The sequence below is a fragment of the Oxyura jamaicensis genome, chromosome 20, assembly GCF_011077185.1.
Source record: "Oxyura jamaicensis isolate SHBP4307 breed ruddy duck chromosome 20, BPBGC_Ojam_1.0, whole genome shotgun sequence".
Lineage (NCBI taxonomy): Eukaryota > Metazoa > Chordata > Aves > Anseriformes > Anatidae > Oxyura > Oxyura jamaicensis.
Window position 1 is genome coordinate 14,613,209 of NC_048912.1, and position 27,167 is coordinate 14,640,375.

The 27,167-nt window shown below is 55.4% G+C and overlaps 1 protein-coding gene across 3 annotated transcripts; it reads left to right on the forward strand.

Moving 5' to 3' along the window:
• The first annotated feature begins 1,069 nt into the window (after window positions 1–1,069).
• On the forward strand, window positions 1,070–26,547 carry HELZ2 (helicase with zinc finger 2). 3 transcript variants are annotated; one of them, XM_035343553.1, is made up of 20 exons: window positions 1,070–1,262; window positions 6,698–7,835; window positions 7,918–8,101; window positions 8,562–8,669; window positions 9,186–9,715; window positions 10,086–10,718; window positions 11,731–12,514; window positions 12,957–13,032; window positions 14,329–17,833; window positions 18,635–18,720; window positions 19,106–19,237; window positions 19,475–19,642; window positions 19,916–20,057; window positions 20,538–20,654; window positions 21,218–21,410; window positions 22,172–22,306; window positions 22,564–22,782; window positions 23,070–23,226; window positions 23,633–23,800; window positions 24,311–26,547. In XM_035343553.1, the coding sequence occupies exons 2-20, from the start codon at window positions 6,835–6,837 to the stop codon at window positions 24,433–24,435; spliced, it is 8,463 nt and encodes a 2,820-aa protein (XP_035199444.1). In that variant the 5' UTR covers window positions 1,070–1,262; window positions 6,698–6,834; the 3' UTR covers window positions 24,436–26,547. The 3 variants fall into 3 exon arrangements, with proteins under 3 accessions (XP_035199444.1, XP_035199442.1, XP_035199443.1); XM_035343551.1 differs by having other exon boundaries at window positions 18,635–18,719; window positions 19,102–19,237; XM_035343552.1 differs by lacking the exon at window positions 1,070–1,262 and adding an exon at window positions 1,879–2,003 and having other exon boundaries at window positions 18,635–18,719; window positions 19,102–19,237.
• The last annotated feature ends 620 nt before the right edge of the window (window positions 26,548–27,167 follow it).

The window sequence follows — 27,167 nt, forward strand, 5'->3', positions numbered from 1 at the left end:
TGGGTGCTGTGGGGCTGGGGATCCTGGCCAGGCTGGAGCTCCCTCCAAGGCACCCAGGCTGTGACCACACAAGGCCAGAAGGCAGAAAGCACCGTTCCTCCTCCTCCTTCTCCTCCTCCTCATTCTCCTCCTCCTTCCCGTGTTGACAAACACTCCAGAAAACAGCCTCTGCCCCTCCTTCTCCATCTGCTCTGCCGCCAGTGCAGCGGGCTGGCCGTGGGCTCCTTTGCGTTTCCAGCTCCTGCTCGTTCTGAGGATGCTCCTCTCTTCCCCTTGCCGCGAGAGCTTGCATCTGGGCACCTGCGTGGCACCAGCTGCAGGGCGGGCGCCAGGCACGATGCACAGCCCATGACGGCCAGCACCGAGCCTCGCCCTCCTGTGCCTGCAACCTTTTACAGCCCCTCACATCTGGGGCATGCTAGTTCTGCCCAGCTGCTTTCCAGAACTTGCTGGAGGTTGGCACGGAGATCATTTATTGGGTGGGGAAGCCGGGGATGGGACTCGGCTGCCTTGTCCTGCGTGCAGCAGCCGCTGCATGTGCCGGTGCGCCCTGAAGCCTCTTGTCCAAGGTGGTGAGGCCGGGGGCTGCCTGTCTCCGGGGCAGCCTCCTGAGGGACCCTCCTTGGCCTTTCCGTTGGGTCTGGGTGATATTGGGGTGCCAGCAGGGTCAGCAGGGAGGGCTGTGCTCTCCAGCCACCCGTGCACGCTGCTGTTGACTTTTGGCAGCACCCAGTGGTGCAGCAGGAGGATGCTGCCCCAGCGGGGTTGGGGCTGTCCTGAACTGCTTTGGCTCAGCTCGGCAAGCTGCGAGGGAGCTGGGAAGGGTTGAAGCTGGGATGGGGAAGGCTGGGAGGCTGAGCAGCCCTCATGCTAGGGGTGCTGAGGTCCAGGTGATGGTGCTTGTGCAGCGGCACGGCCTCTTGCTGCCCAGGGTTATCGCACGGAGCCAGCGCGCCCGTCCTCAGCTCCGAGTGCACTCACTTCTGGGGGTGGATTCTTTTTTGGCTCGTGTTTGAACTTCCTGTAGCTGGGTGCACCTCTCCAGGCAGGGAAAGGAATGGAAAATGAAACTGCCCTGATGATGAACAGAAAGGAAACCAGCGAGCCCTGCCCCTCCCGGAAGCCCTTTAAAAACAGAGGCCGTCAAGCTCCCTCCTGGCAGTCTTGGCCGGGCTGGGGACCGGGGCCAGCCCCTGCACGACCCCAGCTTTTCTCTCGCTGTTTGCCGGAGCCGGCGGGGCGCGGAGCGGCTGCTGGCCCCGGTGAGCAGCGGCCGGGGCAGCCGGGGGGGGGGGCCGCTGGCGGCCGGGAGCAGCCCCCGGGGGGCGGGAGGAGGGACGGAGGGGCTTTGACAGGGGGACGGGGAACGGGACCGGGGCCGGGACGCACAGACAGACTGACACACAGACACACAGACACACTGGCAGTCCGGCTCCCGGGGGTGCGGAGGGAGCGGGGCCGGGCCGGGCGCTCCCCTCCTGTTCGCTGCCCTGTGCGGGCAGCGCTTTGCGGTACCCTCCGGTACCGGTGCATCCCCCCCGGTGCTTGTGCATGCCCCCCAATACCTGTGCATGACCGTCGGTGCCGGTGCATCCCCCCCGGTGCCTGTACATCCCCCCCCCGGGTGCCTGTGCATGACCTCCCGGTGCTTGTGCGTTCACCCCCGGTGCCGGTACATCCTCCCCGGTGCCGGTGCCTGCTCCAGCAGCCCAGCCCAGCCCAGCCCCGGTGCCGGCGCAACCCCCCCCGGTGCCTCCGGTTCCCCGCGCCCCGCTGCCTCCGGGAGCCGCCGGCTCCCCCCGCGCCGGTGCCGGTGCCGGCTCCCCCCCCGGTGCCGGCGGGAGGGGCGGGGCGGGGCGGCCGTGATGCAATTTCCGCGAAGTCCGGCCCCTCTTTGAATGCGGGGAGGCCCCAGAAGCGAAACCACCGGCGGCGGCGGGGAGCCCCGAGCGCAGGGCGGCCGCCCCGGGCTCCCCCCCCCACCATCCCCGGCCTCGGCAGCGGTGAGAGCGGCGCTGGGCTGGGGGGAGCGGGGGTGCTGCGGGGCGCCCCGGGGTGCTGGGGGGGGGGCACGGGGTGCGCTGGGTGCTGCGGGATCCCTCCGGCGCGCAGCGCGGTGCCGGGTGCGCGCTGGGGAGATGCCGGGCGCAGGGGGGCCCTGGGGTGCTCCGGGGGTGCTCGTGGGGGCGATGCAGGGTGCGCAGCCCCCTCCCCCCGGCTCCCCGAGCTCACAGCATCTCCCTGTCCGTGCGGGAGCCGCGAGGGAGAGGAAGGGACGGCGGTCAAGGTGCGGCTCTTAGGGTGCAAAGTCCTGGCCGGGTGGCAGGGAGCAGCCGGGCTGGCAGGGGCGCGCTGCGTCCCCACCTCCCCGGCAGCAGCCCCCGGCTCCTCTCCGCTGCCGCTTCTCAGCTTCGGGGATGTGGTCTGCAGCTCGTGGTGAACTTTTCCTGTTTGGGTAAGGCGAACGCGGTGGTTGTGGCTGCAGGTGCCCGAGGGCTCCGTGCAGCCGGCGTGCGAGGGGCAGTGCGCGCCCCGGGGGCTCCCCGCTGCCGCTTGGCAGCAGCCCCCCTGGGAGAAGCGTGCCAGCCCTCCAGCCCCCCCCGGCTCTTCGGGATGTGGAGAGAATTGGCTTGGTGAAAGTGGCCGGGAAAAGGAGATTTGCTGCTACAGAAGTTGGTTTTGCTCAGGAAGGAAATGCAGGGGAGGGGGCACCCCGGTGTCGCTGCGAGGATAACCACAGGTGGATTGGGGCAGCGGGGAAGCGAGCGGCACGGAGCAGCACCCGTGGGGCAGCACCGGCGCAAGCCCTTCCCTGCGGCTCAGCCGTGCCACCCACTCGTGGAGTGCTCGTGGGATGCTGCACTGATCTCAACCTGCTCCTTGGAACACCCGCGGCTGTGAGAAGACAAAGTCCTGGGGTGCCCACACCCGGTGCTTGGCCAGGACAGATGACCGGGGTGTGGGACCAGAGCCCCCCAAGACGCGGGCACGCCACCGTCGGTGGGGAGACGCAGGGGGCAGTCCTGGCACTCTGACCCACCGTGCTTGCTGCGACCGAGGGGCATTTGGCTCACGCCAGTGTGATGTGTTGCCTAATTTCCTGTCAATAATTAATTGAGGAGAGATCTGACAAAAAAAAAGCCACCCTCCTCCCCCAGGTCTGCAGCACGGCGGGCTCCGGGCGCGAGCAGGACCAGCGCCGCGGGTACGCTGAGCGTTCCTCTGCTGCAGCCACGCAGGCGGCCGCGCTTCTGCTCGCCATGCCCAGGGAAATGTGATTACCCCGCGCGTCAGCACAGCCCTGCGAGGGCAGGAGATGATGCTCGGGCGCAGCGAGCCCCAGCTCGAGGAAATGCTGTTGGCGAGGCGGAGGCATGCTTCGCTTTGGTTCTCAGAGGCCAGAGCGGTGCTGGGCAGAGGGTGCTCGTGATGGTGAGGGTACGAGGAATTGGGAGAGAGGCAGATGCTCCTGGCGGAGCCGGGCCCCAGTGCAGGTGTGTACCAGTCCACGCAATACGAGTGACTCGTTTCGCCCACCAGCGGGTTGTAAGTGGCTTTAAACCCCAGTTTTGTGCCTTTCAGGGCTCGTGCAAAGAAGGGATGTTTGGAAAACGTACAAAATCCGACTTGCAAATTGCGGTCTGTGGCTCGCAGGTGTATGTTCCTCCTGATCAGCTGCCACCATCCTCGAGGCCACGTGGATTTTGCCCTGTTGACATCAGAGCTTTATTGTCAGGAGGAAGGCTGGTTTGTGGGGCAGCTTCCTTGAACTTCCTTGTGCCACACACCTCTCCTCCACCTGCGTTTGGATGTCAAAAGCTCCTGTTGCTTTTTTTCTTTTCTCCTCCCTGTTCTGCTGTAAGGTGGTTGCGGAGATGAAAAAGCTTTAAATTGGCTTTAGTGCTGGTGATCCACGGAGACTTTAAGAGGGGGATGCACTTCCCTTTCCTCTTCCCTCCTACTTACAGACCCGGACAGGGAGCTTGTTCCAAGAGCTTGCTGAAAATCAAACACTTTCTTAAAAAAATAAACAGCAGCAGAACTGACCCTTTAAAGCCAGAATACTCCCTCGTGGCTTTTTTAAGCTGGGATGTCCTGCCTTTGGCATGGATTCCACTAACACCCGGCTGCCCCGTGAGCTCTTTATTAGTAGCTCCTAAACTGCTTCACGGAGCGGGTCGGTGTCGGAGTCGTTGCAGCGCTGCAGGACCTCGTCCCCTCTGCTCCCTGCTGGGCTCGTGCTGGGGGTGTGCTGGGGACGGGGAGCTGCGCTCCTCCTACGCAGCCCTGGAGCCAAGCACCAGCGATCGGGTTTCAGCCCCTCGATTTTGTGTTTCTGAGCTCTTTTGGAGTTCTCGCCCGTGACCGAGTCTCCTCCATGCCAGATGTTCCACAAAGCCTGGACGCGAGAGCTTCTCCCCAGAGGATTTGCTCTAAGGAAGAGGCTTCCAGAGGAAGGAAGGTGAAACTGCTATCAGAGGGAAACCAAAGCGGGCCAAAAGCCGTGGATGTTAGCCCTGCTCCTGACAGGCTCGGGAATGGGCTCCTGACCGCTGGCTTCACAGGAGCTGAAGCTCTTTGACCACGGCACGGGGCTGCTGGGGTCCTGTCGCGGAGCTTTTGCCTGGCAGTGCAGCAGTGGAAGCTTGGACCCGTGGACCCGCTCGCTGCTGCTGCTGCTGCCCCTTTCTGCCCCCTGCCCTGCTGGCTGCCAGCTCCCGTGCTCGCCAGACCCTCTGCAAAGTCCCTGCAGCGAGCTGAGCCCGCAGCGGTTGGCTCAGCACCTGCAGCCCCACGGCAGCGCTGCCCTCGCTGTCTTATTGGGGTTCAGCATCGCTTCGTGCCCCCGGGCAGGACACGCAGCTGCCCCGCTCAGCCTCCTGCCCCCTTACTGCTTATAGGTGCTCTCTTATTGAGGCTGGGCACCGTCAGGATGCAGTGCACGGGTGGTGCTGCGTGAGCAGATCCCGTGTGGTCCTTACAGATTCTGTAGGTTTGGTGTGGAGATGAGGCCAGGCAGAGCCTGGCAGGACCGCGCTGTGGGTCCTGCTGAAAGCTCCCACAGCCTTCGAGGTGGGGGCTCCCCGCCTGCACGGAGTGCTGGAGGTAAAGGCTTTGAAACAGCCAAACAATGACGAGCTGGGAGGGATTTAGCTCCCGGTACAGGGAACTGGTGGCACGACACAGTGAGCCGTGCGGGGAAGCAGCCGGTGCTGCCGGGGTTTTTTCTGTGGAGCTTCGCAGCTTCGGGAAACAGCAAGTGGCAGCGGTGCAAGGAGCCAGGCTTGCTGCCAGACCTGGGGAGATAAACAGGGCTCGTGCGTATCCGCTGAGCGTGTGCCCAGCCCGATGCGTGGCAGAGAGGTAGGAGGAGGTGATTTATTCCTGCTGGCACAGGGATGCGATGCTGGTTGCTCCCTGCTGGTGCACGGTGATGCTCCGGCCGCTGCCGTCCCTGCTTGGTGTTTTGCTGCCCGCAGTCCCAGCCCAAGCGGCAGCGCCAGCACCCAGCCGGCTGCGCCTTGGTGTCCCGCGTCCCCTTCGCCCAGAGGGGGGCAAAGGAATCTCAGTGAAAAGGATTTAAAAAGAAGCAGCGCAAAGTTTGAGCCCTGCTCTGCTGTTTGTCGGACCTCAGCCGTAAATACCGTTCTTCCCCTGCTCCTTTGTGGCTGTGGGTTGGGATCCTGAGGCAGATGCCGGTCAGGATCCTCAGCATGATGCTGCTGGCTCTGCTTGGCAGCGCACCCTGCCCGCGGCGTGCTCCCTGTGCCCCGAGCATCATAACCCAGCCAGCCCAGGCTCCTGCACACACCCCAAAACCCCGCCGCAGCATTTCCAGGGATGCTCCCTGCCCCTGGTTACCCAGGAAACTGCTCGCAGATGCTCTCGCCCATGGCACGGGGATGGCTTGGAGCAGTGAGTCACCGTCCCCACATCTGGAGCCGGAGCGCTCCGAGCCGGATGTTTACGGGACGAGATGCCGGCGGGCTCCCCGCTCCGGCATGCCCAGCTCCTGGCCTTGGCTGCTGGAGCCAGGGAGGAAGGAGGGCGGTTGCTGTGTTGATTAATCCCAATTAATCTTCTGCGCCACGGGGAGGAGGGCTGGGGGCTAGGCCGGGGGGTTCTGCAGCTCAGCACGGTGGTGGGGCTGCCCCTGCTGTGCCCCAGCACGACCCAGGAGGGAGAGAGCAGGGAAAAGAAAGAGAAAGCTGGCGGGAGCAAGCGGAGATGGGGGAGGCGCTGGGAGCGGGAAGAGGAAGTCGGATCACTGGGCTCTGCTCTGGGAGGTCAGTGGCCGCGGCAGGGACCCTTCCCAAGCCCAGCCCTGCTGTGCTGTGCCGTCCCGTGCCATCTACCTACCCCCTGGGACAGCCTCTGCCATGGGTGGCTCCCCTGCCCTGGGCAGGACAGGACGAAGGTCTGCAGCCTGCAGCATGCCGAGGATTGTACTCAGCCTCTTGGAGCCCCACAGCTCGGCAGCCTCCTCTTATGGGACGTGGTCCTCCAGGACCTGCTCAGCTGCTGAGCACGTCTGGAGCAGACCCCAAGCGCTTGGGTGCTGAGGGCGAGCATGGCTCCGGCTGAGTTTTGCCGCAGGCTGAGGCTCCTGGCTTTGTTTTGGTGTCTCAGCACGTGTGCAGCAGAGAGAGCAGCTAAAGCTTCCTGCTAAGTCACTCGTTGCTTGTTTCTTTGTCAGGCTCTGTGGACTCGCACCGATGGCCAGCAGGTACGTAGCGAGCTAGGACGCGGCGGCTCCATGGCGCCTCCTCCACCCTGCATCACTCTTTAAAAACTTCCCTGGGGTCACCTTGCTCTACGCCACCACCGCTGACAATGCCCACGGCGAACGGCCCCGTGGTGCTGCTGGGCACCCTCCAGCGGCACGTGGAGCTGCTCCTGGTGTGCTCCAAGTGCAGCGTGAAGGAGAACGAGATCACCTACCATCTGCGGCAGGTGGAGCACAAGTGCATGTACGAGATCCTCCTGGCCCGCTGCCGAAACCGGCGCACCACAGCCTGGAGGAAGGTGTCGAGGCGGCCGGGCTTCCCCAACCCAGCCCGCTACGCCGTCTGCAGGTACTACACGGTGGGCTTGGGCTGCAGCAAGCACGGGAACCAGTGCACGTTCGCCTGGAGCCCGGAGGAGGCCATGGTGTGGAACTTCGAGAGGGAGCAGCAGCTGGAGCGGCGGCAGCTGAAGGCGGCGGTGCTGAAGGCGCAGCTGGGGGGCTGCTCTGCCGCTCACCCCCCCGCCACGGCCACAGCCGCCGGCGAGATCCTGAGCGAGTTTGGGGGGCAGTTCCAGGAGATCTGCAAGCTCTGCTTCTTCGGCTGCCCGCAGCGCATCTCGGCGGGCGGCCAGGCGCGGCTCTGCGAGTCCCACCACGGCTGGGACCCGCTGCTGGTGCACGTGGTGTCCGACAGCCGGCTGAAGAAGCAGTACATCGCCATCCGCCCCTGCCCCGAGTTCATGCCGACCCTCAGCTACTGCCGCTTCGTCTCCAAGGGGCAGCCCTGCCGGCACAGCATCCAGCGGTGCCAGTACGCGCACAGCGACGTGGAGATGGCCGTCTGGCAGGCCGAGAGGGAGCAGGGCCTGCTTCGCTCCGACCTGCTGCCGGCGGCGGGGCTGTGCGCCGAGAACGGCAAGCCGGCGGCGCCCGCGCCGGTGCACTTCTACTGCCGGGTCTGCCTGGTGACCTTCAGCTCGCAGGAGAGCTTCGAGAACCACTGCTCCTCCGTCGAGCACGTGCAGATGCTCTCGGTCGACACCTCCGTCCAGTGGGTCCACCGCGCGCCGCCGCTCGGGCTGAGCTCCTTCACGCTGTGCAGCAGGTAAGGCGCCGCGCGGGCACCAGGGCAGGGCGGCCGCGGGCACCAGGCGCGGGCGGCACCTGGGACGCCTCTCTCCCGACAGAGCGGAGGTGTGCGAAATGGGGAGCAGCTGCACCAAGGCGCACTCCACCGAGGAGCTGCAGGAGTGGATCCAGAGGGTGAAGGTTGCCGTCAAGAAAAAGAAGCAGGCCATGAAGGAAGGGCTTTTGTCCTACCAGGACCGGCTCATTGCTGAGTATCAGATGTGCTCCAACGAGGTGTTGATTGTAAGTCGGGGGCGGCAGGGTGGGAGCGTTAGCTTGTGGTGTCCTGGTGTGTTTTCTGAGCTTGGGAAGGGAGCCCACAGCTTCCAACAGTCGCATCGCCAGAGGTGGGCGAGATGCAGAAAGGGATCATAGAGTCATTCAGGTTGGAAAAGACCTCTAAGATCAAGTCCAACCGTTGGAGCACCCCTGCTTCTTCTCCCCTTTTGAGACAACCTGAGCACCAGGAGCTTGCTCCAGGTACCTGACCCGCGCTGCTCTGCCCCGGGGCATTTTATTTCCCAAGGGTGCTGCATGGGAACACTGAGCAGCAGCGCTGGGGGCTGAGCTGAGGATTTATGGATGGCTCTGCCTGGGGTGCAGGTAGCAGAATGGCAAAGGATCGAGATGGCAACGTGGTGGGCTCCAGAGCCTGTCCCTGGGTTATTGCCTTCATCCCCCCTTTCTTGTGCCTCTCCTGCAGATGTCTGAGTATGTCGAGGGTGTTGCGGTTGTGTGTCAGGAGCCCCTGCACGTGCACTCGGAGGACAAGCGGTTGAAATACCAGTGGAAGTTCAAGGTCCACTCCCAGGTAAGCCCACCTCTGTGTAGCGGGAGGCTGAGAGCCTGCCCACCCCTGCAGGAGGCTCTCAGCTCCAGGACAGGGATCTGGGGGTGTCCGAGAGGGGATGTGTGTCAGGTATTTGGCGGTGGCTGTGTGGGGGTGCAGCCACCACGTCTCCTGCCTCGTCTCATGCAGCGGGGCTGGCATGCACCTGGCTGCTCTCAGCGCCTCCTGCTTATCATCACAAATAACGACGTTCAGCCACGTTCCTGCCCTGAATTTTGTGGGTGTTTGGAGCAAGGCACCGAGTCTAATTGCCCTCTGCCAAGCTTACAGCAGACACTCTATAAAACTGAGACCTGAGGTTCTTAAAAGCTTAAAGAAATTGCTGTGGTTGCACGAGGAATAAGCTCCTTTCAGGAGAATTTCAGGAACACTGGGTCCAGGGTCCTGCGGCAGCTTTCAGTAGGAAACGCTGCCAGGAGCACCTCGGGCTCATGCCTTGGGTCGCCCTCACCGTGCCCCTGTCTCCTCCCCCGGCAGATGCCCCTGCAGCACGTGGCACTGCTGAAGCGGGATCCAGGGGCCACCTTCTACCTCTCGGGGAACGGGCTGTCACGGGGCCTCCACTACCTCCGCGGGGAGCACGTGGCCACGCTGCCCAGCTCGCCGCCCGTGGCGCTGGTGGAGGTCTCCATGGAGTGCTGCACGCTGGGCGTCTTCGAGCAGTGGGTGGTGTTCGACTTCGGCAGCCGCCCCGTCCTCCTGCGGAAGATCAAGGTGAAGGTGGGCCGGCGGGATGCCCCCCAGCACGTCCCCGCCACCAGCAGCAGGGAGGACGGCCGCGCCGCCAACTTCGTGCGGTGGGACCGAGGCAACCGGATCATCGTTCGCAGCATGCCGAGGACCAGTGAGGACGTGGATCTGCTGGCCAAATACAAGCCTGCGGCGCTCTCGCTGGACTACCGGCGCGAGGGCGGTGTGAACGCTGCCGTCACCCGGCTCAACTACCGCGAGAGGATGCACAGCTTCCTCTTCTGCGAGGAAGAAGCCGAACAGGCTCTGATTGCCAAGTAAGTGCCAGGTGTGGATGCAAACGGGTTCCTCCTAGCTGTGGACCGCACACCCATCGCCGGCCCCGTCCTTGGGGCCATGCTGCTGGTGAAGTCCCTGTCTGTTCTGGGTTGGGTCCTCGGGCTCTTGTGAAACCCTCCAAAAAAAATGGAAAGCGAGAGGGCGTGCTGGGCAGTGATAGGAGGGGAAGGGCTGTGTCATGTCCCATGGTCGTGGATCAGCTCGAAGCACGGTTCCTGTCCTTGTGCTCAGGTGGCTGGCAGCCCCTCTGGGTGTAGGTGACGATCCCCCCTTTGAGGAGGGGAGGGCAGTTGCTGGTGAAGTGACAAGTTGGTTCTCTGTGTTAATTTGGGTCTTTCCTCCTTCCAGACTCAACCTGCGGGTCCTCATTACGCTGAGCAACATGATCGAAAGCCTCTCCATGGGGATGAAGTTTGCCCCGCCTGGTGAGCTGTTTGCTAAAGTGCCTACCCCGTATAACCTCTCGCCGGACACAGATGAGGGGTATCTGCTGAACAGGTCCGTGCCCACCGCTTTCCTGGCACTTGACCCACCTATAGACAATCGGGTTTACGAGGTTGGCGTGGAGAATAAAGCCACCACAGAGAACACTATCTGGCTACAGATACCAAACAGATGCTGCTCAGAGCTGAACTTGATGCCCCAAACCTCCCTCAACGTGGAGATCCAGTTCCAAATTGACCAGCTGCTGTTCCGGCAGTGGCACCAGGCTGTCGACCGCCTGTTGGATGAGAGGCTGGTCCTACCTGATGTGGCCAGTTGCACTATCCCCTACTGCCTCAGACAACCACAGGAAGGGAACAGCAAACAGAAACTGGCCATCTCCTTCATCACCGGCCAGGTAACCAGCAGACGGCAGGTCCCACCTCTTCTCATCTACGGGCCTTTCGGCACGGGGAAGACGTTCACGTTGGCCATGGCCACCCTGGAGATCATCAGGCAGCCCAACGCGCGGGTGCTGATCTGCACCCACACCAACAGGTTAGCAGGGGACGAGGGAAAAGGCAGACGGAGTCGTGGGCCAGGCTCCCGCACTGGGCCAGCGCTTGCCTCGTGTGATGAGAGGGAGCCAGAGTCCACGAGAGGAAGCTGAGCTGGCCTTTTTTTAGTATGCGTTTCGATTGCTTGTTTAAATAAATAATTCATTTGCGTTTAATATGTCTTAAACTGCTCTGGCGCTCCTGTGAGGCTGCCTGGCACGGGTGGAAGTGTTGGTGGAAGAGGCAGCATATTCCTGCTCCATTACAAAGTGGGGATGGAGAGAGTGTTATTTCTTTCTAGCCTTGATCGTGTACTGGAAGAAATGGAGTGGAGCCCTTGAAGGCTCTACGCATATGTCATTGTTTTGACTTTTCCATGGGGAGTTTGGGGAATGGGAAACACAGATCTGGTCTGACTGCTGTTGAGTCTGCCTCGAGAGAATCCAGGCCAAGCTTGTTAAAATTAGCGCAGTTATGCTGAGAAGTGTCCACGTCCGATCCTGCAGGCTGTTACTGCCTTAGTTTGCAATGTATAATAAATGTATGACTTCTAATCTTAGCCAGTTTCAGGCTGTCTGCTCACACTGAAACTACTTTTGTGCAGCTCTTGCATCATCCACCCAGGCTGGGGATGCCGGGAGGTCAGCAGAGGAGAGGTGTGCCAGCTCACGGCTGTGTGATTTGGTTCCAGGGAGACGCAGGGCCACAGATTTAGCTGGGCACAATCATATGAAATGATTTCTCTGTATGAGTATTGATTGATGCCCTGGTCTCGAGTATCAAATCAGATTTTAAACCATGTTCTCATAATGTGCTTGGACTTGGTGGCTGAGTAAACACTGTTGTCTTTGCACGTACGTGATTATCTCTTGTGAAAGGCGTGTTGTCAGCCACAACTCAGGGAGGGTTTGGCTGCTAGTGGGTGGATGATAAGAGACGACTGCGATAATGGTCACGGCACTGGGAGCACCACTTACAATCCCTTGATAGTTTCCACCTTTGTTCCACTCCAGCGCTGCTGACATCTACATCCGGGAGTATTTCCACAACTACGTGACCAACGGGCATCCGTGGGCTGTTCCCTTGAGGATTATATCCGCTGACCGTCCCGTCAGCCTGACCGACCCCATCACGCAGATGTACTGCTGCCTCTCTGAAGACCAGCGCTCCTTTCGGCACCCCACACAGGCAGAGATCAACAGGCACCACATAATTATTACCACCTCCATGTTATCCAAGAACCTGAAGGTCGCCCCGGGTTACTTCACCCACATCATGATCGACGAGGCCGCTCAGATGCTGGAGTGTGAAGCTTTGATTCCACTCTCGTATGCCACTCTCGAGACCCGGATCGTCCTCGCTGGGGACCACATGCAGATAACCCCAAAGCTGTTCTGTGTTGGGGAGGGGCAGTCCGCGGATCACACCCTGTTGAACCGACTCTTTCAGTTTTACCAGAAAGAGAAGCATGAAGTGGCCATGAAGAGCAGGATCATCTTCAATGAGAATTATCGTTCTACTGCAGGCATAATTGAGTTCGTCTCCAAGCACTTCTACGTCGGCAAAGGCAATGCTATCCACGCCAGTGGGAACATCCCCCCCCACCCCGAAATCTACCCGCTCATGTTCTGCCATGTGCCTGGTGTGGCCGAGAGGGATATGTCCTTGATTTCGTGGCACAATGCCTCTGAGATAATACAGGTGATTGAGAAAGTGGAGGAGATTTATCAGAGGTGGCCAGACAAGTGGGGTGTCCGAGATCTGAAGAGGATCTGTGTGGTCTCCCACGGCGTACAGGTATGTAGGAGAACCACGCTTTCCCTAGCTGAAGGGGTGTGTATGAGCTGCTGACTACTCCCTAAACCCTTCCTAATAAACTCTGGGCTCTGTTTACGATAAACCCATCTCTTGTGTTAGCAAAGAGAGGGAATCTGGGGGTCTTGCATGCCACCAGTTTTTTTCTCGAGGTGCTCTCTGTGTAAAGCAGTATGCCGTGGGTGGCTGCACCAGAGATGCCTCGTGGTGGGGTGCTTTAGTCGAAGATGTCTTTCATCTTCCTCTAAGCAGGTTAACTGTAGGGCAGAGTGGGACCACGGGCTGAAGTCAGCCCGGGACGTGTGATTGCTGTTGAGTAACGTTGTTGGGGAACCGGCAGCTGAGAAGGGTGACGGACCTTGGAGCTGGGGGGGCGTTCCTGAGCTGAAACTGTGCTCAGTTAGGCCTCTTTCTTCCTTACCAGGTTTCTGCAATACGGCAAGAGCTGAGGAAGAAGCAGCTACCAGAAGTGGTGGTGGAAAACTATGAAAACCTGCCAGGTTTGTGTCCTTTGCAATAGTTAATAATGCATGGTTGTGTTTTGAGGTCTCCTGCGTGCTAGGGAGGACTTTTCCATTCACATCTGTGGACAGGAGAGTCGATTGCAGCTACTGCCACAGTAATGGGCAGGGGGAAGAGATGCTGGGTGGTTGGCAGAGCATCTTAACATTGTCCTCCTTGCTAAAATGCCCAGGGCTGAGTTGATGGAGCAAGCAGGTTTTATGCGCACTTACCCATGGCTGGCGGGCAGGGTGGTTTGCCTTTCCTTGCTGTGCCTGCTATACAGCATTTGTGTGCATCTCTTACACCAGATACCCAGGCTCTCTAAAGCTCACTCAGTGAGTGCCCATACATGCATTTCCATGCAAGATAACCCCAGGTGGTCTCACGGCAAAATACCCCTCTGGGAGAGTGCACGGGGCGCTTTCAGGCAGAGCTCCCTGCTCTTCTCCATGCGGCCCACATGGTGCTGACTGGGAGGGAGCGCCTGGAAATCCTCTGGCTGATTGCCATCCCCGTCTGGTCGGTACTTCTCGGAGTTCACCCTTGCCTTTGTGAATACGATTTCACACTGAATTAAATCTGCAACCCAACTGTCAAGTCATTTCAAACATACGGATGTTGCTTGGTGGGAGGGTGGAGACCCTGGAAGTGCAATCCCGGAGACGTCAGCACGTGTGAATCGCGTGAAGGAAGCCCCACGTACCAGCAGGGGAGGCCAGGAGTAAAAGGGAATTGAAAGTAACGTGCCCCGTGGGTACCCACTGCAGCAAAAACTGCAGAGCAGTTTGCTGAAGGAGGAGTCCGCTGCTCTGGATGATGAGGGAGGGATAGGGCTGTTTTTGTTCTCCAGGACTTAGCTTATGACTCATCCATGTTTTTAATATTATTTTTTTACTGTACAGCTGGGACTCCTCGTGGTGAGAATTAACCGACCCCTGGGGTGTGTTTCTGCTCTCCACACCCTTTCTTTACAGTCTCTTCCCAGCTCTGAAATCACCAGGGTGCCTCTTGCTGTTTGTTATTTGTCATGCTATCAGCCGGCAGCACTGTCCTTGAGGGTAGAGGGACACTTGCGAAGGGTCACTGTCCTTGTCCCCGCTAGACCCATAGGGCTGCCTGGTGGGTGCCTGCTTCTTCCGTGCCCTCCGTTCCCCTGCCTCCATACCGCCCTTCCCTCCCCGGTGTATGGGTGGTGGTGACCGGTGGCATCCATCCCAGCTCGTGCCTGGAGGCCATCGCGATCCCTGAGAGCGTTCCCGTGAGTGACTTGTGCCTTGTCCCCTCCGGTGCAGGGCGGGAGTTCCGGGTCATCATCATCAGCACCGTCCACACCAGCGAGAGCCTGCGCATCTCGGCCTCCCACAACCTCGAGTTCTTCAACGAAGCCCGAGTGCTCAACACCATCATGACCAGGGCTCAGTCTCAGGTCATTGCGGTGGGGGATGCAGTGGCCTTGTGCTCCCACGGCCAGTGCAGCAAGGTGTGGAAGCGCTTCGTCCAGGAGTGCATCGAGAAGGGGAGCGCCTTCCCGGAGAACCTGACGATGGCGCAGATCAAGCAGGCCGCGTGTGACAAGGAGAGCTGGAGAAGGACAAGCCCGCAGCGGAGCGACGAGGACAGCGACACGGACTCCTGGAGCTCTGAGGCCGACAGCCTGAATCCTGACGATCCCATCCTCCAGGAGCTCTTAGATGAGAGCAAGAACATGCTGGTGACGGTGTCCGAAGAAGGGCTGCTGAAGCCTGAGACTTCAAACCGGTGGGAAGACAGGCAGGAGTATGTCAGCTTCTCCTCCCAGGTGATGCAGGAATATCTGCGTATGCACCCCAAAATGTACAAGAGGTGCGAGCTGGTCAAAGAAAGGTTTGACAGGGCTTCTGCCATCACCCTCAATGACTCTCCTGCCATGACCATTCAGATCAAAGGCAGGGTTCACTGCGGGACAGCCTTCACTGGCGACGAAGTGCTCGTGGAAATCCTGAAGAACAGCATGGATGACAGCAGCGGCCTCCGCCCGCAGGGAAAGGTGGTGGGCATCCTGAAGCGTGCGGAGAGAGAACGGACCTTCATCTGCATGATGGACGAGTTTGACCCCCGGGTGATGATACCCATCGATCCCACTGTCACCAAAATATTTGTCCCAGGCCTGAAAGAGAAACCCAACGTCATTCCCATCCGCAGGCTTGTGAATGGGAAGTACAGGGTGGTCAGCTGCGAGAAGATCAGCCAGGACACAAGGAGATGCCAAATCTTCTGTGTCCAGATTATCTCCTGGCGGGACGGTTTTTACTACCCTTTGGGGATAATAACTGAGATTTTGCGTGTGGCCATGACTTTGGAAGAAAGCTTAAAGATCCTCAACTTGGAGTATGCCTTAGAGAGGAAATACCCAGCTGCTGTTACCAGGGAGCTTGCCAAATACACCTCCAGCAAACCAAACCTCACCAAGGAGAATCTGAGGGACTGTCGGAGTTACCTCACCTTCACTGTTGACCCTGAAGGTGCTAGGGATTTGGACGATGCTGTCAGCGTCAGGGATCTCGGACGTCGCTACGAGATTGGGATCCACATCACGGATGTAGCTGGCATCATTCCCAAAGGCAGCGCCTTGGACCTGGAAGCAAAGAAGCGTGGTGTCAGCTACTACCCCCCTGACCAGGAGCCCGTGTGCATGTTCCCACCCCACATTAGTGAAGACATCTGCAGCCTCCTGCCACAAAAAGAGCGCCGTGCGATCTCCTTGTTTGTCACCATAGAAAAGGAGACTGACATGGTGATAAAGGGAATCTTCACCCTCTCTGTGATCCAGTCAGACAGGCAGCTGTCCTACAACGAGGCAGAACTCTGCATTCAGAACCACTACAAGGGAGGCGGGGATGCCCTCTGTTTCGATACCCTGGAGGACTGCATAGCTGTGGCTTATCACTTCTCCAGGATCCACCGAAAGTTTCGGCTGCAGGAGGATTGCTTCTATGACCAGCTGGATGAGGAAAGCTCCCCAGGTAACAGGGGGTCCCATCAGATGATAGAGGAGTTCATGATCATGTTCAATAGCTTCGTGGCTGAGTTCCTCACCAACCAGGAGAACACCAGAAATGTCACTCCTCTCCGGTGTCAGAGTGAGCCAAGCCCTCAGCAGCTTTTAGTCATGAAAGACAAGTACAGCCATATCATCCCTTTGTCCCTCCATCTCTCACACCACCTGGGAGATGTGTCTCCTAGTGAAGAGTCCCCTAAAAATGTGGAGTTCAGCCTCCTGCCCCCTATCTGGGAGCATTTACAGTCAGCTGCACATCTCTGTGATCTCCATAAGATGCTAGACCTTATCGTTACTGATGACATCCACCCGAAGCTGGCCCCTGTGGTCCTGGAGTTCAGGAGACTGCTCAGCCGCTCCTATTTCAGTCGCTCCAACTCCACTGTCCTGTCGAAAGTGGGCCACTACTCCCTGCACGTTGACTCGTACACCTGGGCTTCCTCTCCCATCCGCCGGTACATGGATGTCGTGGTCCAGCGGCACCTTCATTCTGTGCTCCGCAAGAAGCCCGTCACCTATTCTTCCGATGACATCGAGTTTCTCTGTCACGACTTCAACAAGAAGAACTCCAAGGCGGTGATCTACAAGAAGAGAGCCTGCTCCATGCAGATGGCCACCCAGCTGAAGAGCCAAGTCCTGCAGAAGATCGCCTTCGTGGTGGATATCGAAGGGATGGACAGGTACTTTAAAGCCCTGTTTCCACTGAATAGAGAGAGTCTTCCAGATCCGCAGGTAATTCACTACAGGGCCCTGCAGCTGATAGAGCAGCCCATGTTCATCCAGAAGCAGAAGAGCGTTAGGCTGACGTGGAAGAGGAGGATGTATTCCGTGGAGACAATGAAGGAACACAGACTGCAGGCAGGTGCTCTCCACGACCACAGCATCACCCTCTTCAAGACCCAGATGTGGCAGGAAATGCTCACGGCCATCAGAAGTGAGAATTTTGAGGAGCTGGCCGCTCTTCTGCAGAAGAGCAAGGAGCTCTACAAGCGGCAGGTGGGCCGGGTAAGGAAGAGCGAGTGCTTGCACTATGCGGAGATCACCCTGGAGCTGAGCGCAGGCGACTCGCTGCAGTTCCAGCTCACCACGGACGTCTCCCGGGGCTTCCTGGTGCCCTTCGTGCAGCTGTGGTGCGTGACGCCGGGTTTCGATGTCTGTCTGCAGCACACAGAAAAGCCTATCGACTGCTTCTCTGCGTACGCCACCCTGCCGTCCAAGGACAAGTACAAGCACGCGGCGGAGTATAGGAAGGTGTGGATGCCGATGAGTGCCATGGAGTCTGCTTCATGTGCAGTGGCTGAGAATGACTCTATCGTCCTCCACGATGTCAAAATCACCTGGGCAAAGCAAAGGACGAGCAAAGGGCAGCTGCAAGGGACTTTCCACCTAAAGAAAAGCTTTTTGGAGGAGTGCTCCATTGAGGTGGACTTTAACCACTGTTACCTGTGCATTCGCCTAAGTGGGCTGAAGGTTAGGAGCCTTGAAAGCAATGAGGAATGCCTTAGCCATGGCCTCCAGAACCTGTCCTTGAATAACAAGGACAAATCAGAAAACAAACTTGCGGTCAATCCAGACACATACACCTGGGTGGCTCATGGGATCACCGAGGAGTTCAGCGACGACCAGAAGTCAGACAGGAGCAGTCAGCAGACCTTGAATTTTTACATCAACTATATGTCTATGGAGAACATCCCCGCAGAAATCTCACAGGCTTCTGCCAGCTTCACGGTGGAGCTCATACCCAAGATGCTGCCAGACGTGTAAGTGTGCTTTGTGCTCATGCTCTAGTTAGCCTGCCAGTGCAGCATAATGGTTTCCCGAGGGACCCCCTGCTAGACCCAAACAGGCTTTGCTTTGCCCAAAAATCTGCCGTTGCTCAGCTCCAACCGGCCGTGCCCTTGAGCCATTGCCATTTGGTGGGGGTGGTGGCATTTCTCCCACCTGTCCTCCAGGCGGGAGACCTCGAGGATGGGGCTGGGGAGGTAGAGGAAGGTGCCGTGGTGAGGTTTCACTGGACACCTGTTTCTCACGTTCCTGAATTGCTGCAATATGTGTCATAAAAGGCAGCGTGAAGCACTGGATCAGGGTTTGTTGAGCAAACATGTGCTCCCTGATGTTCCAGTCATCCTCCTGTGTTGCTGTGAAGCATGACCTGCACTTACCAAAGCACAGCTGATGTCCCGTTTGCCCTTCTCTGCAGTGTGGACTGCTAATTGCACCCGTGACTGCTGTAGCTTTTCCAGGGCAGAACGCGCTTCCTTGTTTGCTGTAAATTTTAGGAAAAATTGAAAGCTAATCTAATAAAACAGAGTTGGGGTGTAATAAAGCTGAGTTGGGACAGAAGTTGTGCTCCTTGCTCTCAACATCTTTGCAGGCTCAGCTCTTCAGAGAGGCACAAAAAGCAGAATAGGACTTGTAGGCAAATTGTTTTAAGTTCTCTGTGAAAGGATTTCATGCAACACCAAAGGAGAAAGAATAAACAAGACAGTTGTACAAAGCTGTGTTAGTCTTTGTTACTTTATGCTACACTTCATTCACTCTTATTTTTCCTTGTCTGACAGACGGAAAGAAAATGCAATTTGGAGGCTCCAGCATGCCTCCGAACTTGCTAAAAGCATCGCTCTAGGCCACGAACCTCCAAAAAAAAGTAGGTGCAAATATTCACCTTTGACTACGTGCTTCTGGCCAGGCGGGTGACCTGGCAGCCCCCGTGGGCCCTTTCCATGGGTTATCCTGCTGCCAAAGCAGGAGGTTTCCATGCCAAGGGGAGGGAAGAGCTGCCAGCCCGGTGGCGTGGTGCAGGCTGTGCTGCTGGAGTGGGTGCAGCCCAGGTTTTATCCCCAGGACTCGCAGAGAAGCCTCAGGGGCAGAGCCTCTTGGCACGGGACAGGGGTTACGTTTGGGTGGTCTTGTCACTGGGCTGTGATTGCTTGGTACTTGCTGCAGTCGCGTGGTACCTCCTGTTGAATTGCTTGTGTGCTCTCTTCTGTAACCTTCTCTAAACTTGTTCTCTTGTCTCTTTGCTGTGGCAGTGACAAAGTCCAAGCTCCTGCAGCAAAAATCCTTTGATCTCCCCGGCAGCCAAAGGAAGCTCAACGAGAGTCAGAGACAGGCTATTCTAAATGCTTTAAAAAAATCCTTCACGCTCATCCAAGGCCCACCAGGTAGGGCAGTGGGGACAGCACGTGTACACGCGCACCTTGGCGTTGGGACCTCGTGTGTCACTTTCCGTGGGGCCCTCAGTGAGACAGGCGAAGGTCGCACAGGTTGGCAGCGCCTAGGGCTGTTCAGGGCACTCCCCTCGGTCCTTGAATTTTTTCATGGCTGGTCATTTGGATACTAATCTAGAGCAAGGGGGTGTCCTGGTGAAAGTGTTCTAAGCAGCATTCTTGCCTTTCTAGGTACAGGGAAAACTGTTGTTGGAACTCACATTGTCTACTGGTTGCATAAGCTGAATGAGGAGACCAGCAGGAATGAGCAATTGCCTTCCTCTGATGAAGACAAGCCTGAAAAGAGAAAGTGCATCTTGTACTGTGGCCCGTCCAACAAGTCCGTTGATGTTGTTGCTGGTAATTATCTGCTCTAAGCCCTTGAAGTATCTCATGCTGGTGGAAGGGAAGGTCTGTGAGCAGGAGGCTAGGAGACAGGAAAGGCAGAAAGGGGGTTCTGGTCCTCACAGAAGGCTCCTCACTGCAGGGTGAGGACCGGTAACGGTGGGGTTGATGAGCAAGGGGTGGGGAGAAGGAAGGGGCTTTGCATGGCAAACGCTGGGCATTGTGCAAGCCGCCGGGTTTCTCGGCATCACCTGGCGCTGTCTGAGCAGGCTTGTTCTCCTTCCCCAGAGATGCTGCTGAAGATGAAGGACCTGAAACCACTGAGAGTTTATGGGGAGGCCATAGAGACACTGGAATACCCGTACCCAGGGAGCAACCGGCACCTCTCCCGCAAAGCCTTGCGGGACGCAAAACCAAAGCCTGAGCTCAGGTAGGATGATGTGGCCGCCTGGGCTGTGTGAGCACTGGGGAGTGGTGCTTGCTGCACCCATAAAGCTGAACAAGCCAGAAAAAACATGATTTCCACTGCACTGCTGCAGAGCAGCACTATTGACCTGCTCTGTACTTTTTTTTTTTTCTTTCAACTAAGGGTTTATAGTCTAACATAGCACCTAATTGAGAAACTCTGGTGATTGAAAACATCCTATTTTTTTAATCTCTTTTTTTTTTTTTTGAACAGCCCTAAACGTCTCAGACGTCATTCCTGCTTGCAGCTGTTAACAGGCGGTTGCTATATTTCTGTGTCCTCAGGGGTGAACTAAGTGTCAGGTCTATGAAGATGGAGAAGTCTGGCTTTGACTTCCTTAGCTAATGTGTATTCTCCATGTAGACATGTGTGGTGTGCTGCACTGGAGAAGAAATTGCTTGGGTCTCTGTGGGGAAGATATTTATGTATTGTCTCTTTATTCAGCAAGATAATCCTGCATCATCGAATCCGACGGCCACCCAACCCTTTCTGGCAGGTTATCTGTAACTTTGACACTCGAGTGAAGGCAGGAGAGGAGATAACAGAAGCCGAAATAAAGAAGTGAGTAGAAAGAGACTTTGGTGAGAAATGTCTGAGTCTGGCCATGTGCCACCACCACCTGAAGTATCACAGAAAGCTCTTTCCCTGTGAGAAGAGGTTTGGGCTGTAGTTTCAAGGCCTCAGCTGATGCAAGCTGGTAGAGCTCTGTGAAAGTCAGCAATTTTGTCCTGGCTCATGCAAATTGAGACCAGGTGAAAACATTAAAAAAGGTGAATAAGCTGTGCAATTAGAATGATAATAAGAAGTGATTAGCTCAGGGTTAGTGCTACAGTGCAGAGCCTCAGCATCACTTCTGCTCAGTGCCGTAGGCCTTCTGGTCCGAACATCACAGTATGTCTGCGACATTTGCATCCTACACCCTGAGCCTCCGCTCTGTTGAATTCAGAACAAAATTCATTTCCTGCTGTCTGTCCCAAGCCCTTTTCAGGGAACACAAGCTCCTTCTGGGGAGGAATATAGAGCCAGAAGCATTTAGGAAAGTATAGCCTCTGTCTGGTTCCTGCCTGGGAACCAGGAGATGCTTCTCCTGTACACAGCCTGGTATCTTCTTCATTGACCATCAGGTACAAATTCAGCTTGTCAGAAGCTCGTACATACGAACTGAAGCGCCACGATGTCATCCTGTGCACGTGCTCCGCTGCGTCTGCCAACTCCCTGGAGGACCTCAATGTCAAGCAGATACTCATCGACGAGTGTGCCATGTCCACAGAGCCTGAGACCCTCATCCCCTTGGTCAGCCACCCGCATGCCGAGAAGGTAAGTCCCTTCCAAAGACCTGTCTATAGGACGGCTGCTCAGAGCTCTTGAGTCTCTACACACCTTCCACCTCTTACCACAGTGCTCTTCCAAGTTTGACCAGTTTTTAAGGTTGTTCTTGGTAGTATCTGTGGTGGTGTACCAATGCTTCAGCCATGGGGCAGTCTTTTCCTCTGGTGTGCAACTCTGCTAGCTATAATTAAAGTCCTGAGGCACAGAGAGGTACATAAAGTACGTGAGTATGCTCAGCGGGCACATGAGCTACGTTATCTGTTTGCGTCACTTAAAGCAGACTCATGAAGAGCTGCTGTAGGCTTGAAAGTTACAGTGGAGAACTATTGCATCTACTTGCTGCTCTGCTGGATCAGCTCCGCTCCCTGTCTTCAGTTACACCCATATGGTCTCCTCTGAAGTTGCACTCGGCTTGCTGTAGGAGAAAATACGTGGCGTGGATGTGGTTTTGGTACTTCATTGCAGAGTGGGCATCACTGCCACCAAAATACGTGCTGACCTGGGTACAAAGTGTCAGTGTGACAAGAAACATGGAGCAGACTTGCTATGTGACAACTTTCTCCTGCCAGATGGGAGCTAGGCTCTGCAGTATCTGGGTCAGGATCATTATGTAACACCCAGAACAACCTGATTGAGGTTGCTGTAACTAGCATAAATAAATAGCAAGAGATGTCTGAATACAAATAGCCTTACACAGAGCTGATGGCCTTCACCACCCTCCCGGCTGAGGTGTCCATTCTTTGTTCCAGGTTGTTTTGCTTGGGGATCACAAACAGCTGCGGCCTGTGGTCAACAACGACTTCTGCAAGTCTCTTGGCATGGAGACATCGCTTTTTGAGCGCTACCAGAAGCAGGCGTGGATGCTGGATACGCAGTACCGCATGGTGAGCTTTTCCTCAGGTTGATTCTCTTTTTTTCCGTAACAGAAAATGTTGCTGTCAGGGTCTGTCTCAAGCCATCGGGAAACATATTCCCCACTTCCCTTCCTAGTAACGAGTAAGGTACTCAACCAGCGCCAGCTCTAGCACGCTGGCATCGCAGATGAAACCTGCCTAAAATGATGCTGCCGGTCGAGAAGTTCTTTGTTTTTCTTTGTTCATCTCAATTTCTCCTTTTTTTTTTTTTTTTTTTAATCTGCCAGCACAAAAACATCTGTGAGTTCCCATCCCAGGAGTTTTATGAACATCGGCTGAAAACGTGCCCCCAGCTTCAACACAAACACAGTGTTTTCCACCACAAAGACAACCGCTGCTGCCCGATCATCTTCGGGCACATAGAGGGGAAGGAGCAGAGCCTCATGATTTCTACTGAGGAAGGAAACGAGAACTCCAAAGCTAACCCAGAAGAAGTGGAGCAGGCGGTGAGCAGGGTGCTGGGGAACTGCTGGAGATGCAGAAGGGAGGATGTTGTGTCGGGGGGGATTGCGGAAGGAAGGTTACATTGAGTGGTGAGACAGAGATCATCAGGGTGTAGTTTCTCTTCGGGTCTACAGCGTGCTGGCCGTGCTGTTCCTGGCTGGAGGCAGTTGTGTGGGACCATGACCCAGAGCAGGCACAGCCAGGCACCATCGCTGCCCGTGGGACAGCCTCCCGGAGTCCCACTGCCTCCGGCCGCCTTCCCAAGTGAGCAGAACCCTGTTCTCCCCAGGTGAGGACGGCGAAGCAGCTGACACTAGATGGCACCATCCTGCCGGAGAGCATCGCCATCCTGAGCCCCTACAACGCCCAGGTGTCCGAGATCAACAAGCGCCTCCTGAAAGAGGGCATCCACGGCGTGACCGTCTGCACCATCATGAAGAGTCAAGGTGTGAGGCTAGGAGGGAGGGTTGGGTTGCTCCTCTTCTCTCCCGAGGACAAAAGCAACTTCTCAGAGAGAAATCTGATGGCGGGGTCGTTTCAGCCCTGCAGGAAGCATCCCTGGGCCAGGATTCAGAGTGATTTGGGATTACGATAAACCCTTTGGAGTGCCCAGGCAGGGTGAGGCTGGTGAAGATAGGAAGGGTTTAATGTGGAGGATGCCTGAAGGGGGTGTCAAAGAGCTGCCGTAGCAAGTGCTCCGTAGAAAGCAACAGCTGGGAATTGGATGGCCTCCAAAGCTGGAGAAACCCAGACCGTGGCTGCAGTTTTGTGGGTCTTGCCATAAAGAAATGAGTGTTTTATGGGGTGGCGAGATGCTTCCTTCTAAACAGTGTGGTCGTTCACGCTTTCTAGGAAGCGAATGGAAGTACGTGATCCTGTCGACTGTACGCTCCTGCCCTCGATCTGAGATTGACAGGAAGCCCACAAAGAGCTGGCAGAAGAAGTACCTGGGGTTTGTTACCGATCCAAACCAGGTCAATGTCGGCATCACCCGAGCTCAGGAAGGACTCTGCATTTTAGGTGGGTAAGCTGGGAGCGTGCACCGGCCTGCAGGGGAATGGCAAGCTTTGGAGAAAGGGATGGAGGTCTGCAGTGGTACAACCGATGGGCTTGCTTTATTCTTCTGCCCTTTAGACTGTGATTTTGAAACTGGGGCTATCCGGGCAATCTGCACAAAGCAGAGAGCGTGTGTGGCTCATGTGCAGCATGTATATTCTCTCTTTAGTTTGGACCATGTTGTTGCCATCACTTGCATGTTAGAGCTCTCTTCTGGCAGAATTTTGCTTCTCAGTTTCCTACTACTTGTGCAGATGTAGGCTGTGATGTGTAGGGAAGCTGCTCGCAGATGTGGCAGCACTGAAAGGGGAGCTGTGGTTTCACAGAACTCTGGCTGAACAGAATATCCCTGCAAGTTACCCAGCATCGTCAGGCTAGAAATGTTAGACCAAAGTGTCTCTGACCGGTCTGTAATGGTGTCATACAAGCCTCTTCTAGCCACTAACCTGTTGCCTCCCATCCCTGTGCCAACAGGGAACCGGTACCTCTTGGAGTGCAACCCTTTGTGGAGGAGACTGCTTCAGCATTACATGAAGCATAACTGCTATACCACAGCCCAGGAGATTCTTGTCAGGAAGATTTCAGCCTTTCGCCGATGAAGGCTCGTCCGTCTCCACCAAAACTGTGCTACGTGTGCCTTGGGAAGGACGCAAATCTTTCCATTATTTGAACATGAACCATTGAGCCAAATGCACTGGGAGAGCCAGCATCTTTCCCTGCACATTGACAGCTCAGCCTCAGTATGAGCTTCGGCGTCTTTCTTTTTATATTACTGCAACGTTGGACAGGAAATTTTCAGCTCTAGCAAACCAAAAAGCACTTGGAAGTGGGTAGGTGGGCGTGTGACTATATTGATATTTTTTTAAATGAAAGATGCTCAGTGGAGCCGCCATCCTATCTGTCAGTGCAGCTGTGCTTTGGGGACCAAATACACGGCCCATTCATTGCAGGTGGAATAACTGCACGTGGCAGATCCGCACAGCAAACTGTGATTTGCCATATGGGACCAAAGCTTCTGAGTAGTACCACTCATTGTAAAATGAAGGCCAGGGAATTTTTAAAGCTTTTTTTTTTCTTCTTCTTCAAAACAGAAAAACAGTATTTTGTTGTTGTTGTTTTTTGTTTGTTTTTAAGCAAAGAAAGAAAGCAAAAAGAGAACCATGTACCATGCTGTCTAGCCAAAATGCTGTTCTCTGAGCTTGTAAATACCACGGAGCCAAGGCCAAGCTGATTTTGTAAATAGATTTTACTTATTCTTTGTACAAAGGAGGTTGTCCTTACCTGTATAAAGTTAATGAAAACCAAGGACTGCTCCTACCAGGAAATGTTGGAATTTTTAAACGTATTTTAAACCATTCTGAGTTTTATTTGAAATCCCCTTCTGTAAAAGCCTCCCCCCCCTTTCCTACCCTATATTTTTTAAAGCTGCTTCTAATTTATTAACTTTTAAATCTGTGAATTTGTTTCACAGTCTATGGCCTGAGTTTTTAAGAGCAGTGATGGAAACTTGGTAACTGTATCACAACCTATATGTGTATGATGTATTATTTTTTTTATTTTAAGTAGCCAAACTGCTGTGAACTGGAAGTTGTCATTTTCCTAGAGGAGGTTGATTTTGCACAGTAACTTATGGCCGATACGGATATGTAGTGGTGAAGTGGTGCTCTCTACTGAATCATGGAGCTGCTTTTGAAGCACGGTAGTTTTGAAGGAGAATGTCATTACTTCATTTCAGTTCTGAATGTATGAAGTGCCTGCCTCAGCTGTCCCCGAGACCACATGCTTGGTTGTCTCTGGATGTTCACGTGGGATGGAGCCAAGATGCAATCACAGCGTTTTTGCACCACGTATATATTGTGCTGGGACTCAAGTTGTCCTGGTATATGTGAAGGGTCCCCACGACTTCACAGCACAATGGCAGGGATGAATTTTGTCCTGTGATTGCAACTGAAAGCGCTATGTGGCTCTTCCCAGCGTGAAGGGATGTGCAATAAGCAAGCTTTGTGTCTGGCAGTCCTTACTGTGTTACTTCTCATGCTCTGACTCTGTTAGACTTGACTCGAGAACTTCTGGAGCAATTCCGTTCCTCTCTTCCTTGTTTTAAACTACCTTCCTGCACTTCCCCCTTCGATGGGTTTGATCTGTACATTAGAGACCACCCAGGCTTGCTGTTGTATTCCTGAAGCATAATAACTGACCTATGGCTGCCAATTCTGGGGCAAAAGTCTTTAGGAAGTAACTCCTGCTGGTTCTAAAGACGCTTGATAAAAGTTGGTAAGATGTGAAGTTCCCTTCCTCAAAGTCATTCCACCCCGGATCTTAATGATTCCACGCCAGCCTGATTTTGCAAATATTGCAATTCCAAAATAAGCTTGTATAGCAACAACTTTGTCAGCTGCTGAAATGCAATCATCTATCTCAAAGATGATTTGGAGAACTGCAAAAGATGCTGGAACTGTTTGGTGCCGGCATCATTCCAACAGATTCATCTTGGTTGCTTTAGAACCAGCGGGCCTTGTTTTTGTTATCTGATGTAACTGAAGAGTCTCTCCCCTGTTATTTCTGCTGGTTATTTCATTACATCTAACACAAATGAGGAGACTCTCCAAGCGCAGTGGCTTAGCCCAGTGCTCTTGTGTGGGGTTTGGCCATGCATCTGTATAGACCAAGAAAATGACCCACACAGCACTTCCCTTTACTCTCACCAGGAGAAAAAAAATGTTTACTGCTACTCCTTGGAGGGTAAAGCCTAGACTGAAATGTTTTGTTTAGCCACCTCTGTGTTGCAAGACAATACGTAGATTTTTTTATTTTTATTTTTTTTCCGTCTGAAGATGTATTTTGTAACTGGTGTTTAGAAAATGCTCCTGTAAATCACCCAAGCAGCAGTAACAGCCAGCCCAGGTGCTTTGGCTGTTTGTGCTGTGAGCAGGTGCCTGTAGAGTTGGTCATGTAGCTGTAATAGTCAGGGCTAGCAGAAAGTGCAATTAATCAAACTTTTTGTAGACTGTTAGGCGTAGCTGAATATCATGTTCTTGCCCTTATGAATAGAAGGAATCATAGAAATTAGCATAGGAAAAAAAAGTTCAAAGTGGTCTGGTTTCATTTGCATACAGAGCTTTTAATTTACTTTTGAATTAATTTTATGTTCAAGCAAATATTCTTAAAATACTTTTTAAAAAAAAAAAAAAAAAAAAAGGAACAAAAACCAAAACAACCCACCTTGCTAATTCCAGTAGGAAACAACTGGCAGCACGGTGCACAGGGTATTCTGCTGGATCACAGGCTCTGTATCTTTCATAGCCCACAGACACAAGAACATTGTTTCAGG

Bases quoted from the DNA above. Each gene is read 5' to 3' on its own strand.
- HELZ2 (XM_035343551.1), top strand. From the start codon at position 6,835: ATGCCCACGGCGAACGGCCCCGTGGTGCTGCTGGGCACCCTCCAGCGG. The intron at 23,227-23,632 runs GTGTGAGGCTAG...CACGCTTTCTAG, and splicing joins CACCATCATGAAGAGTCAAG to GAAGCGAATGGAAGTACGTG. The intron at 23,801-24,310 runs GTGGGTAAGCTG...CTGTGCCAACAG, and splicing joins GGAAGGACTCTGCATTTTAG to GGAACCGGTACCTCTTGGAG.